The 11,996-nt window shown below is 42.6% G+C and overlaps 2 protein-coding genes across 4 annotated transcripts; one reads left to right on the top strand and one right to left on the bottom strand.

Moving 5' to 3' along the window:
- Positions 1-47: 47 nt before the first annotated feature.
- sirt7 (sirtuin 7) lies at positions 48-4,771 on the bottom strand. The gene is made up of 10 exons (XM_077023486.1): positions 4,615-4,771; positions 3,652-3,789; positions 3,263-3,367; positions 3,109-3,179; positions 2,946-3,018; positions 2,660-2,758; positions 2,244-2,480; positions 2,077-2,157; positions 1,844-1,950; positions 48-1,738 (listed from the first exon to the last, which is right to left on the bottom strand). Exons 1-10 carry the CDS (start codon positions 4,726-4,728, stop codon positions 1,537-1,539), a joined length of 1,227 nt encoding a protein of 408 aa, XP_076879601.1. The 5' UTR covers positions 4,729-4,771; the 3' UTR covers positions 48-1,536.
- A 199-nt stretch (positions 4,772-4,970) lies between these two features.
- On the top strand, positions 4,971-11,775 carry srsf11 (serine and arginine rich splicing factor 11). Of its 3 annotated transcripts, none has more exons than XM_077023484.1 (12): positions 4,971-5,376; positions 6,994-7,127; positions 9,072-9,181; positions 9,314-9,403; positions 9,497-9,546; positions 9,701-9,834; positions 9,981-10,062; positions 10,180-10,293; positions 10,391-10,480; positions 10,569-10,658; positions 10,729-10,882; positions 10,958-11,775. In XM_077023484.1, the coding sequence occupies exons 1-12, from the start codon at positions 5,255-5,257 to the stop codon at positions 11,141-11,143; spliced, it is 1,356 nt and encodes a 451-aa protein (XP_076879599.1). In that variant the 5' UTR covers positions 4,971-5,254; the 3' UTR covers positions 11,144-11,775. The 3 variants fall into 3 exon arrangements, with proteins under 3 accessions (XP_076879599.1, XP_076879598.1, XP_076879600.1); XM_077023483.1 differs by having other exon boundaries at positions 4,972-5,376; positions 10,566-10,658; XM_077023485.1 differs by lacking the exons at positions 4,971-5,376; positions 6,994-7,127 and adding an exon at positions 7,184-8,799 and having other exon boundaries at positions 10,566-10,658.
- The last annotated feature ends 221 nt before the right edge of the window (positions 11,776-11,996 follow it).

Genomic DNA, 11,996 nt, shown 5'->3' with positions numbered 1-11,996 from the left:
TGATTCATGTATGTGAGGTAACTTGCATTTATTAAAGTAAAACTTTCTGTAAAATATATTTATTTTTATTCAGGCCACAAAAAAAAGGTAAACATTTAAGCATCAAAGAGGTTTTGCTTGTGGAAATACAAGACCTATAAAATACTTATATTAACTCACATTAATCTAAAAGAAAAATGACCACAATGAGTCAGAGATGCAACAGAAGGAGCTATAAGAATCTCCCATGCTACAGAAACGTCCATCTCATTTCAATGTCCACAGTGACGGATCCATCTGGTACTGGTCAGTTACTCAGTCTAGTTAAACTTGTGATTAAACCCTCCATTATTTATTTGCATTGTTTCAATCTGCATAAACGCTAGGAAGTAGCCTCCATCCAACCATCACTGGATTAAACTTTCACTGACCAAATATTACTCTTAGATATGTAAAAGTACACATAGTAAGCTTAACATGTATTATTTTTAAATGCAATTTCCATTTTTTGAGGATCACCAAAATCCTTTCACAGATGAGGTGGAACAATCAGTAACTTCAAACATTTTAATTTTCATTAACATCCCTCATGTAAACACCAATATTATAAGCAGTGTTGGAGTTTGTTAAAACTAATACATGAACATAGTTTTAACATGTATGGCTCTTTAGTTTCAAGGAGCCAGCTCATTTAACTTAACATTTAACTGCACGTCCACATTTTTTCTTCCATATTTAGATAGTCACTAAGTAGTCTGTAAAAACTAGTTTTAACATAGCCAACTATTTTTATCCAATGGAAAGTAGCTGGTAGTTATGACCACCGCACAATACTCTTCAACACCCATTTGCTAGCCACAAAGCTTTCTGAATGAGTGTGTGTGTGTTGGAGCTTGACAATACATATAAAGAACAATCATCTGTAAACCACTGACCAGCTTTAGCTCCCCCAACACTGATTATAATGACTGCAAAACAATTTCCATAAGTCAGTTTACCACAAACTGGTAGTTATCTATTCTATAATTCTGTTGTTAAGATATATTTTCAGCATGACCAAGTCTACATGCGTTTTATACAACTTTGCAAAAATGGCACATATTGTTTGGGTTGAATACCTGAGAGAAGAATAAGGTGCAAACAGCTAATACTGACACCACTGCCACTGTTAATGCACAATTGTTCCCTTAAAGGCTTATTCCACTTTATAATTCATGACTGAATGTGATTCCTTACAGTGAAGACCAAGTTTAGTCTTGCTTGCTCAGTTTCAGTGCATCTTTGACTATCCTAAACCATAGATTCACCTAACCAAACCATCAGTAGCTTATTTTTCAGCTGCAGAAAGCTTACTTACAACGTAGAGAAGTTATGTTTCTAGTTGTGGGTCATCTAGGTCATTTCATTGCATTGTAGTAGTAAGTCCAGTCACCTTCATTTGCAAGCTGTGAATTTCAGGTGTAAAGCAACATAAACTCAGGTTTGTTTGTGCTAACCTTTGTTTTTCTCTTTTCTAATACTCCCTAACACTGGTCATTTCTGAGGTGAAACCATTAACTATGTTGCTTTCCTTTTTTTCTTTGCTTTGGAATAGCCTCTTCCAAACCACCCACCCTCTATCATATTATCTTCAGCTTTACCCCTAGAATTGGGTGCAGAGCCCTCCAATCCAGCAGGGGGCACTAGTGTTTTACGGCTGTGACTGTCCACTTCATCTGGCTTCAGGGGTGTTGCCAAGCTAAAGATGGGGTCATCCATTCTGTTTAGAAAACATATTGGTTAGTAAATAAACTTTAAAATGCTGTGTGTGTATGTATATACATTATTTAAAAATATTTAAGGCTAATCTAAATTGATTTCTTGCCTGTTATAGGTTGGTATTTCAACACCCAACTCTTCCATCAGTAGGCGCATTACATCATCACATTTTCCATGGATTTTAAGAGTAGCTAAATCATCTTTTGGTGTCCACTTGGAAAATAAGAAATAACTTAATCAACATTTTATTTGTGCCCATTTGGAGCTACTAAGGTTAGTTTGTCCTCATACATTTACAGAAGACAGCAATTACTGTAAAAGCAAATCGTTTGTCCTTACCTGTAGGTTGACAATATATAGCTTGGGCCTTTTTGCCACAGGCTTCTTCATACACCACAGACAGGCATACTTCTTCAGGACCTGCAGTAGCAGGACACGTGTAATCAGCAAACCCGCAAAAAGGTGAGAACAGGAACGTCTGGAGGCGTGGACCCTGGCCTGCCCACCTTCAGGCTGGATCCGAGGCACAGGATGAGGTCAGCCTTCTGGGCTGCCTCCGCCGCCCCTTTCCAGTTGAGAGGCTGTTCCAGGGTGCCCCGCTCGCCGAAGTGCACGATGGTGTCCCGCAGCTCGGCCCCGCAGTGCGCGCACCGCCGGCCCGTCCCGTGCCGGTGCAGTGCCGTGCGCTCCGTCACGTCGAACAGGCGGATAACCTCCCGCGCTGGAGAGCATGACGTGCACACCTGTGTGTATGGTGTGGGGTACAGGTTGCTGTAAATCCTCGGACTGATAAGAGGCATTTTACACACGCCCACGCATTATTTAATGGTGACGTGTTGGATGCAACACACCATGAAGTGTTTTTTGTGCAATGTCAAATGATTCCATCAGTGACAGACAACTGTAAGGGAGTGAGGATCACCTCTATGAACATATTCCCATGCAACTCAGAGAGGGCGTGTCTTGGCAGGTTACTACGCAGGTGAAGACCATCACAGTTCTGGGACACGACATGTTGAATCTACCCATAAAAATGGCACAGAGTTACATGCACATTACAGAGAAACATATGGAGGCAAGACAGAGATCAGTGAAAAATCTCTGAAAGTTCTAATGAATAACTATGCAAAATGAACAATTATGGTTTTTATTCTCAAGGCCTATTGAGGCTATTTTGACTCATTTCAAGCATTAACGATGGTACAGACCATTTTCATTTTGTGCAACATGCGGACACATATGTGAGTCAGAGTTGGCTCTGCGTCACTGAGGTCTGATGCCCTGGGAAACAGGAAACAATTAGTGGGTGATGTTAAAGGTCTTCAGTCCACAGAATATAGGAAGATGACAACTGTAAGCTGGATGGCTCACCTGACAGTCCGTCCTTTCTGCAACTGGGTCCACACACCGTTTGGCCCACGATAATCTGGGATGGAGGCAGCCTGTCAGACATAAAGAGGTGTTACAAACGTTCACTGGTAGGAATATGGGAAAGCAGACGCAAGAGGTCGGAGGTCACCGATACCGTGCTGATGCCGGCCCCAGTGTAGATGATAGCATGCTGTGCTCGGCCCATTGCGTCGGCCAGCTGTTTGACTTTGCTCCTCAGATCCTCAGCATCGTCGAAGAGCTGAAAGCAGCACAGGACGAAGTCAAAGCAGGGGCCTTAGGAAGACTGGGCTGGCACAAAACCTTCTGAACATGCAAAAGTGGTTTTCACTGAAATGGTGCCTGTAATAAAATGTCTGGGTGACATCCCTGAGCTTTTACAATCAACAGCGAAACATTTCAATGCAGTCCAGCACTATGAGCCAATCAGGAAATGTGTCTAGAAGGGGATGGTCCACCCTGCCTGTCGGCTATCTTGAATGTGCACCTACTGTGGAGGTTTAAAGAGTTGGTGGCCAGACCCACCTCTTCTTGCTTCCTTTTCAGTACATTTCTTCGGATTTCACGTTTATTTAGTTCTTGGACAGTGTCTTGATGACTCTGAAGCAGAGCAAAGTCCTCCTCCGTTCGTTCACACTCAGATTTTTTTAGGACTCTGTCCACCTGTATTAAAAACATTAAAGTTAAAGTCTAGTTCTAGAATGAATTACAGTCTGGTTTAATTAAACCAGCTCCGCATGTAATGTGAACTGATGACTGTTGTATTGCATTCTTTATTAAAATATATTTTCTTAAATCAATGACAGTGGTAGCCCAGGAGTGGGTGAAAATATCTTTTACATTTAGAGACATGTATACAATTTCCATGGGGTCTAAATGTATGGGCTAAGTCATTAATTTAGCCTTGTACCAAATAGACCTGGGAGGCTGCTTACCTTATGTGGTCACCTGTGGTCTATATCTACACGTCAGCTACAAACTATCATCTAATAGAATGCATAACCCTGTTGATAATGTAACGTAAATGGTTTATGAACATTTCTCTGCACGTGAATACCAAATAGGACCAGTTTCCCATGACAAGGACGGCACCAAGATTTGGATTGCAATGGTAGAGGTAAGTAATTACTGAGAAGTGTCCTTTTAAAGTTAATTTCATGCTTAATCTGGTTTGAAAGCGTGTCTCCGGTGCTATGAATTCAAACAAGACAAGCTCTCTTTAAAATAAGGTTGTAGGCATCCTCTCAAAAACCCACTTTACCTCTGTCAAATTCTATAGCGAATGAATACAGCTAGCTACATTGTAAAAGCCACATAGAGTAAGAAACTAAAGCAGCTACTTAAATGTGTGAGCAGCTCTCACACCAGTGCTATAAACACACAACTTGTATATAGCATAAATAGCTGGGGTTCTGCCGGCTATAACATTGGCCTTAATCAATGGATTTTTTACCCTTTTTCGCTAAGAAAACCAATTCGTGCACTCACGAGTTTAAACGTATTCCTCTGAGTCTCTTTTTGAATAAGTTTAGCCTTTTCAAGCGCTTTTCTTTCTGCACGAGAAAGGACATTCTTCTCTGTTTGTGACTCCATTCTTATCATGTTCTTCCTGGTAATATCGTTATACTTTTTACATTTCAAAAGAAAAGTCCTAAGCGAATAGTGACATAAGTAAAAAAAAAGTCCACTTGAAGCTAATGATTATATACAATGTTTATTACTAGTTACATAATGTAGTTATATACAATATAACACAAAACAAATATTATTGACACGTTAAGCCAATAGTCAAAAACGGCTCTTTACGTTAAATATTTTACAATAAGAGCATTTTATTTTGAAATACATTTATTAAGAGTCTCTGGGTTCTTCTGCAACGGTCGTAATGAAAACGGGGAGATTTGCGAACCAGTTAAACCATCGCCTGTACTCGAAACAAGACCATAAATCTGCCTGAATCTGAGTTTAACGAACTAAATGTGCGCACGACGCACATTTTAAATAAACGCGTACGACCTGACCTGTCGGCAGCGCGATTTATTACTTGGAAAAAAATAATAATCCGCCCCCCCCTCGAGCTAACGCTAATTAGCTAGCTAGCAGGTTTGGCTAACGAGCGGGCCCGATAATGAACTCGAGCACGAACGTGGTCCAGGTGACGAACGTGTCCCCCGGCACCACGTCGGAGCAGATGAGGACGCTCTTCGGCTTCCTGGGCCACATCGAGGAGCTGAAACTGTTCCCGCCCGAGTGAGTAACCGCGGCGCGCACCCGCAGCTGGCCGGCTAGCGGACCCACGGTGCTCCTAACGTCTGTGGCTAGCTAACTGGCTAGCGGCCTCTCAGCTAAGCTAGCTAGCTGCCGTTAACCGTCGTGTTTTGTTTAGTTTTTTTATATAATATAAATAGTTTTTATAGTTTTTATTTACTGCACTGCAAGAAGAACAGATAAGCTTGTGGAAACTTGTGTTCATAGCGTTTCACATCTTATTAGAAGAAGCGAAATGGTTCATTAGACGACGGGGTTGCGGCCGTATCATCTTTGTCTATTGCAGGGGTCTTTACTGTAGGTACTCTGAAGCGACTTTAGATTTGTTAATTATAGATATCAGATGCATTACTCATAGGAGAGTGTATGTGGTTATCTCAATTACTACTGCATTACATTGGTAAAACACCAAAATGTGAATCCTGGTGGGCGCTTTAACCTTTTATTATGCCCCACTAACACCCACCAATGCGAATGATGTGGATTTTACTCTGACACACTAGTGTTATAACTGGTGTTCAGCCAGTGGAACATGTATAATGAGGTATAGAGTTTGTTGTTTTAGTCCATGTGCGGGGTGTTGTGCCGAGTTCATCACCCCCCCCCCCCCCCCGTGAGATGCACCTCCATCTGGGGAACGTGTGCTGTACGGCTGTATGGATGGAGTTCTGTCCCACACATACTGTGTTGTATGTGAACGCTGTACCTGTTTCAGTCTGTTATATTATGAGTATTATAATTCAGTATTTTCTAACTGACATGCATATACATTTTATATTTAATTGTATGGTGTTGCATCTGTAAAACCGGCTGTTTGTGTATATATGGCTAAAGTTATTATGAAGTACAATCAACAAAAATTTGGACAAAAAGTTGCACAGAGATGTTTTTTTTTGGCAGACCACCTGCCAAAAAACCCACCCCTCTTAATTCTGGCAACACTGGTGTTACGGTCATGAAACCCATGGAGTCAACATGAATTGATCCCAACTATATTGAAGGGGATGCATCTGACGGGGTGGCTGCTGAATTCGGCACAACACATCCATTTCCTTACCTTCCAGTCATAGGGCCTGTAGGGTTTTTTTTAAGCTTTAATTCTGTTTACATTTACATAGTGTTATAAAGTATATGCCTCTATGTTGGCTTTTAACAAAACTTCTTCTGACTGAATCCTGTATGCAGCGTTTTGTCAGCCACCAATTTTTAGATACACATTACAAATTTTTCTACATTGGATATTTTAACTCCTGTATACCTCTGCACACCTAAGAGGTATAACAGATTAATTATTTTATATACACTAAAAAAAGCTAACTTGTGTTTTGCTCTTTTGATGTTTTTCACCTGTCCAAAAACATCTGGCTTCACGTCATAACTGAAGTTAAGGTAGGATGTACAGAGCTTGTATCCTGACGTTCATTTGACGGCAGATCTAGAGAGCTCAGACAGAGAGTATCTGTAACACTGCCTCAGGGATTTGGGAAAGCAAACACATGGGAACATTTCATCCAGGCTATATTTAAACTTGCTTGATTGGAGAAGGTGTGTCCGAACGTAACATGTACACCTTGCAAAAGCCTTTATATTTTCTTTCAGTGATTCTCCCTTGCCTGTGACTTCACGTGTCTGTTTTGTAAAGTTCCTCGAATCTGAATCAGTTGGAGTTTCCCAGCATCTGACGAATACGGTCTTCGTGGACAGAGCCTTGATTGTCGTCCCCTTTGCTGAAGGTTTGTGCCTAACTTTAAAACGACAGGATATTCATTTGTATGTGGTATTTTGACATTCAGTCCAAACCAGCCTATTTGCAGTCTTGGATGTGAGGATATTGCCACTATTCTCCGAACGGATTAATTGATACTGTGAGTACACAACCAAATATTTGGTTGGGCCTGAGCTGAAATGGCCTGAAGATTGCAATCAAATGAACAGGGCTTGTACCTGTAAACCTGGTTTACTCATGGCTTTTTTGTTCAGTTTTTTGTTTTGTTTTTTGTCATATGTGTATATGTGTGTGTCTCACTTTTGTAGTGGACAAGGCAATTACAGAGCCGGCTGGTGACTGACAGTACTCCTCTGCCACCATCAGGGGACTGTAGACAAAGTAAAGGGCACCAAGAACTCGGCCCATGCGCTGACTGGCGTGAATGATTCCCTCTGTGTGGCTGTGTGCATTGATGCCTCCCAGAGACTCTATCTCCTCTGGGTGCATCAATTAATACTACACATGCTGCACGCTTAAGTTTCAAAATACTAATTTTACATTTTTACAAATTGTTTTTGTATTTTAATTAATTTATTATTTTTTTTACAAAATTACTGTTTTAAAAGCATGCTAACAGGAAGGCATGGTAGGATCAGTGTTTTTAGTATAATTTTAATATAAATGGATTTTGTACTTGCAAGTGTTGTAAGCCCTGGGTGCAATGTGTGTGTACAAACACGCAGTCAGTTGTGCTGTTCAGTTAAGTTTGACACTCTTTCCATCTACTGTCACCGTGGGCTTTTTCATGTTTAAAAATCTGTATACCTCACAGTTCTTCCCTTAGTGGCCTCGTCAAAATGAGATGTGATACAACTTGGTCAATGTACTGTTTGTGATAGTCTAGAATGTTCTGTTGATCCTCTCCACTTGACTCAAATATAGCCTGAAAGCCTTTTTTAACAGTGGTTTTCTGTTCTTTTGTTGTTGTGTTTTCCAGTTCTTTTCCCTGGTTCTGCCAGTCCTATAAACCAGACCAGCAGAAAAAACCCACTCAACAGTTTTGTCCTCTGCAGCTTGTCCTGTTCAAGTCTCTCTCTCTCTCGCTCTCTCTCTCTGTCTCCCTCCCCCTCCCTCTCCCTCTGTCTGTCATGTGCTTCGTTGAAGACAAATGATTTATGTGGAGTAAAATATTGATTACAGTTTTGCCGCAACGTGCCGTGGATTCCGTGCTTGTCACGAGACCTGCGCTATTTCACGCTTTTTCTCCAGCATTTGGGAAACTGTATTTCCGTTTAAGTGGGCTTTTGCTGGCAGGGCACACCTGACCTTTCCTGGTGTCGTGACCTTTTGCACATGTGTGTCTGTTAGAACACAACACTCCAAAGTTTTTATAAATACGTAGGCTCAGATCGTCCAACTTTGGACACCAGCAAAACTCCAATGAAAAAAAATTTGCTACTTTTTATTTTCTGTATTCAGGGTAAGTCAACCCATTAGAAATGAAATGTCATATGATGTTGACCCCCGAATCATAAACTCTGTTTTGTCTATCTTGATGTCTTTGTGTGCTTTATAGCGAAGCCGTCGACGTGAGTCGCTTGTTCATAAAACATCTAATGAAACTTGAGAGCACACCCCAGTGGACAGCCGCCTGTGCTTGCTTACATTTGGTTCATGACTTAAAAAATCGAGTTCAGGTGATACCATCTTGGCAGTGTGTCTAGTGACTTTTTTTTTTCCTACTTATTATAGTATCATGCAAATATGCTTTCGTAAAGGGACCTCATCTCTTACATACCTCAGAAAATCGAGTATTGATGTCAGTCAATTGTAGACTTGGAGATACTGTCTTGTCTTGAGTTTGTGGTTCTGTTTGTGGTGGATGCATAAAAGTCTCTCTCTAACTCATGTTGTTTTTTTTTTTTTTCCTTTTTTATTTGTTTCTTTTTCTTTGCCTGCCGTACTGTAGGAGTGATACCAGACGAATCTAAAGCTCTCTCACTGCTAGCTCCAGCCAATGCCGTTGCAGGACTGTTGCCAGGAGGCGGGCTTCTCCCCACACCCAATCCAATGCCATCTGTAAGTACCGGTCCTACTTGGCTCAGCACAATCTTTGCTTTCCACCTACTGTAGAAATACAAAAAATGAATATAGAAAACAAAGACCATGTAACTAGTTTATCTTCACCATTTCAATGTCCTTTCCCTATAGATTGGTGGCGTGGCACTGGGTGGTCTGGGAGGCCCTGCTATGGACGCTATGGCAGCGTTGGGCATGCCTGGACCTAATATGAACCCTCAGGTTATACACAGAGATCTGCCTCAAAGCTGCTGACCAACACTGCCCTTTATAGTCACCTTATTTACTCAATGATTGTCTGCATTTTCTCTTCAGTCTTTGTCAGCCGAGCAGCTAATGAAGCTTATGGCATCAATGGATCCCAAGTAAGTTTTAGAAGCTCTCCATGCAATGCAGACTTGTGATTAATTCATGTGCGTGTAATGGGTAATTTGATGCGTGTAATGGGTTATCATTAAGCCCTGATCAGTGCGTTCAGGGCACAGGTGCTTGGCAGCTCATTGCTCACTCTGCTTGCAGGTTGAACCCTCTGGCTGCTGGGTTAAACCTGAACCCTGGACTTAAGGCAGACGCGTCAAACAAGGAGATTGAGGAGGCGATGAAGCGTGTGAGGGAAGCCCAATCTCTGATCTCCGCCGCCATCGAGCCAGGAAGTGAGTGCTGACCTCACTACGTCCACGATGACGTCATCGTGGATGGCCTCTGTGACTGCAGAGTGGCCAAGCGTGTCTTTCTACAGGTCGGGTGCACTTTGTATAGATGTATTGCATTCGGGTTTTATGATTTCTGTCTCTTTCAGATAAGAAGGATGACAAAAGGAAGCATTCGAGGTCCAGGTCGAGGTCCCGGAGGAGGAGATCGAGGTCCCGCTCCAAGTACAGGTCGGGGGAAAACCCTTAAAAATAAAAATAAAAAAATAGATGGTTGCAACGCAAGTGTGACCCAGAACTGTGCTTACAGCTGGAGATTTAGATTTGTTCAAACATGCTGCGTTGCAGGCGTTCGAAGAGCCGCTCACGGAGGAGGTCTCATTCCAGAAGCAGGAGGAGGTCGAAGAGTCCGAGGAGAAGGAGATCTCACTCCAAAGACAGGACCAGACGGTCCAGATCAAGGTGAGCAGAGCGAAAAGAGTGTTAGTTGTTCTAAAAAAGCATGGTTTTGACAGTCTCCGGAATGAGAAGTTTGCTTTTGACATTTTTCCTCATGTAGGGACCGGAGGAAGGAGGACAAGGCGAGGAAGCGCTCGAAAACCCCCCCGAAGAGCTACAGCAGTGCCAGGCGTTCGCGCAGTGCCAACCGGTAGGTACCCAGAAGCTGCCCCAGCTCGTGGTGACATGAAACAGCCGAGGGTCTTTTAGCTGTGATTTTTATCCCCCTTCTTCAGCAGACACCACAGGAGGAGCCGCAGCGCCTCCCGCTCACCGAAGAAGTCCAAATCTCCCAAAAGGAGGCTGTCTAGATCTCCTTCTCCCAGGAGGTATGGCAAAAGTCCCATCAGCCACGCAGAATCTAGCGCTTTGACCCCTTTGACCCGGACTGTCTTTTAGGCATAAGAAGGAAAAGAAGAAGGAGCGTGAGAGGGAGCGCGAGCGGAAAGACGACCGCAACCGAGAAAAGCGGGAGCGCTCCACCAGCAAGCGGAGCAAAGACAAGGAGAAGGAGCGAGACAGGAAGTCGGACGGCGAGAAGGGCGACGTGAAGGTACCGTGCCTGTCCTCTCTCAGCTCCCGAGCCCCAAACATGGACTCTGCTGACACAACCTCCCTCCCACCACAGGTGACCAGGGATTATGATGAAGAGGAACAGGGCTATGACAGCGAGAGAGAGGAAGGGCAGGAGAGGAGCTTGGAGGCAGCGCCGTCCCCAACGGCGGGCGGCACGAGGGCCGACAGCGCCGGCAGGGGCGAGTCGGACGGCCACACAGATGAGCCGCAGGATGAGGACATGGACATGAGCGAATGACGCGGTGGTGGTCCTGTTCACTGATCAGAAATCAGCCCCACTTTTCCTCCCACTGCGGTTTTGGTTAGAATTGGAGCTGGGCTGGCAGTTCTTAGATCAGTGGGGAAGTCCAAGCGCCTCTTGAGCCAGAATCTGAGGAATATTCCTCTCTTTACCAACACGTGTCCTCTAAATGACTGTACTCCGTCTTAAGTCTTTGTTAACATTTTCGAGCCTTCTTCCAAATATCTTGTTGAGACTTGGAATAATGTTAGATTAAACTACTAGACTGAAGAGATTGGATCATTTGTAAAATATTGCATCACAGAAGACATCGACCTAGTTTCCATTTAAAAATGCTCACAATCAAGTGGCATTTAAAATCCCATTTTTTAAATAAATGTCATGCCTACTCTGATACTTTGTCATTTTAAGTCTTGGGGTAGTGGAAGGTAGAGGGCCATCATGACATTAACGTGGCTTTTTATTTGTGATTTTTAAAGTCATCACTGCTAATAGCATTGCAAAAATGTTCAAAATTGTTTAATACACTTAACTCATGTATTTTCTGTCGTTATATTGTAGATGACTTAAGAGAATGGTTACTTGTATTGTTTGCAAAAATGAAAGTTGAAAATAAAACTTTAACTCTGTGTGTATCATATGAATTTATTCAATGATAATGACATAAGGTTTAATGCAAGATACCACGATTAGAAATTTAATGAAAGAGTTTTACATTTGGTAAACAGCCACTAAGCTACGCTGGCCTGTTAAAATGTTCAGAAAATTATCACCGGTTGTACCCTGCTGGCTGAGTTCACATCTGCACGGTGCAGATCTCACCCAGAACTCGGATCTCCGCTTTAAATAT

Source organism: Brachyhypopomus gauderio, chromosome 12 (assembly GCF_052324685.1).
Source record: "Brachyhypopomus gauderio isolate BG-103 chromosome 12, BGAUD_0.2, whole genome shotgun sequence".
Taxonomy (NCBI): Eukaryota; Metazoa; Chordata; class Actinopteri; order Gymnotiformes; family Hypopomidae; genus Brachyhypopomus; species Brachyhypopomus gauderio.
This window is presented reverse-complemented; position numbering and strand designations above follow the sequence as displayed.

What these genes read in the sequence shown, in the direction of transcription:
- srsf11 (XM_077023483.1), top strand. Translation starts at nt 5,255, where the DNA reads ATGAACTCGAGCACGAACGTGGTCCAGGTGACGAACGTGTCCCCCGGC. An exon ending in ACCAGACGGTCCAGATCAAG is followed by an intron (nt 10,294 to 10,390) that starts GTGAGCAGAGCG and finishes TTCCTCATGTAG; the next exon opens with GGACCGGAGGAAGGAGGACA. An exon ending in GCGAGAAGGGCGACGTGAAG is followed by an intron (nt 10,883 to 10,957) that starts GTACCGTGCCTG and finishes CTCCCACCACAG; the next exon opens with GTGACCAGGGATTATGATGA.
- sirt7 (XM_077023486.1), bottom strand. Translation starts at nt 4,728, where the DNA reads ATGATAAGAATGGAGTCACAAACAGAGAAGAATGTCCTTTCTCGTGCA. An exon ending in TGTTGCACAAAATGAAAATG is followed by an intron (nt 2,759 to 2,945) that starts GTCTGTACCATC and finishes TTTTATGGGTAG; the next exon opens with ATTCAACATGTCGTGTCCCA. An exon ending in GAAATACCAACCTATAACAG is followed by an intron (nt 1,739 to 1,843) that starts GCAAGAAATCAA and finishes TTTTCTAAACAG; the next exon opens with AATGGATGACCCCATCTTTA.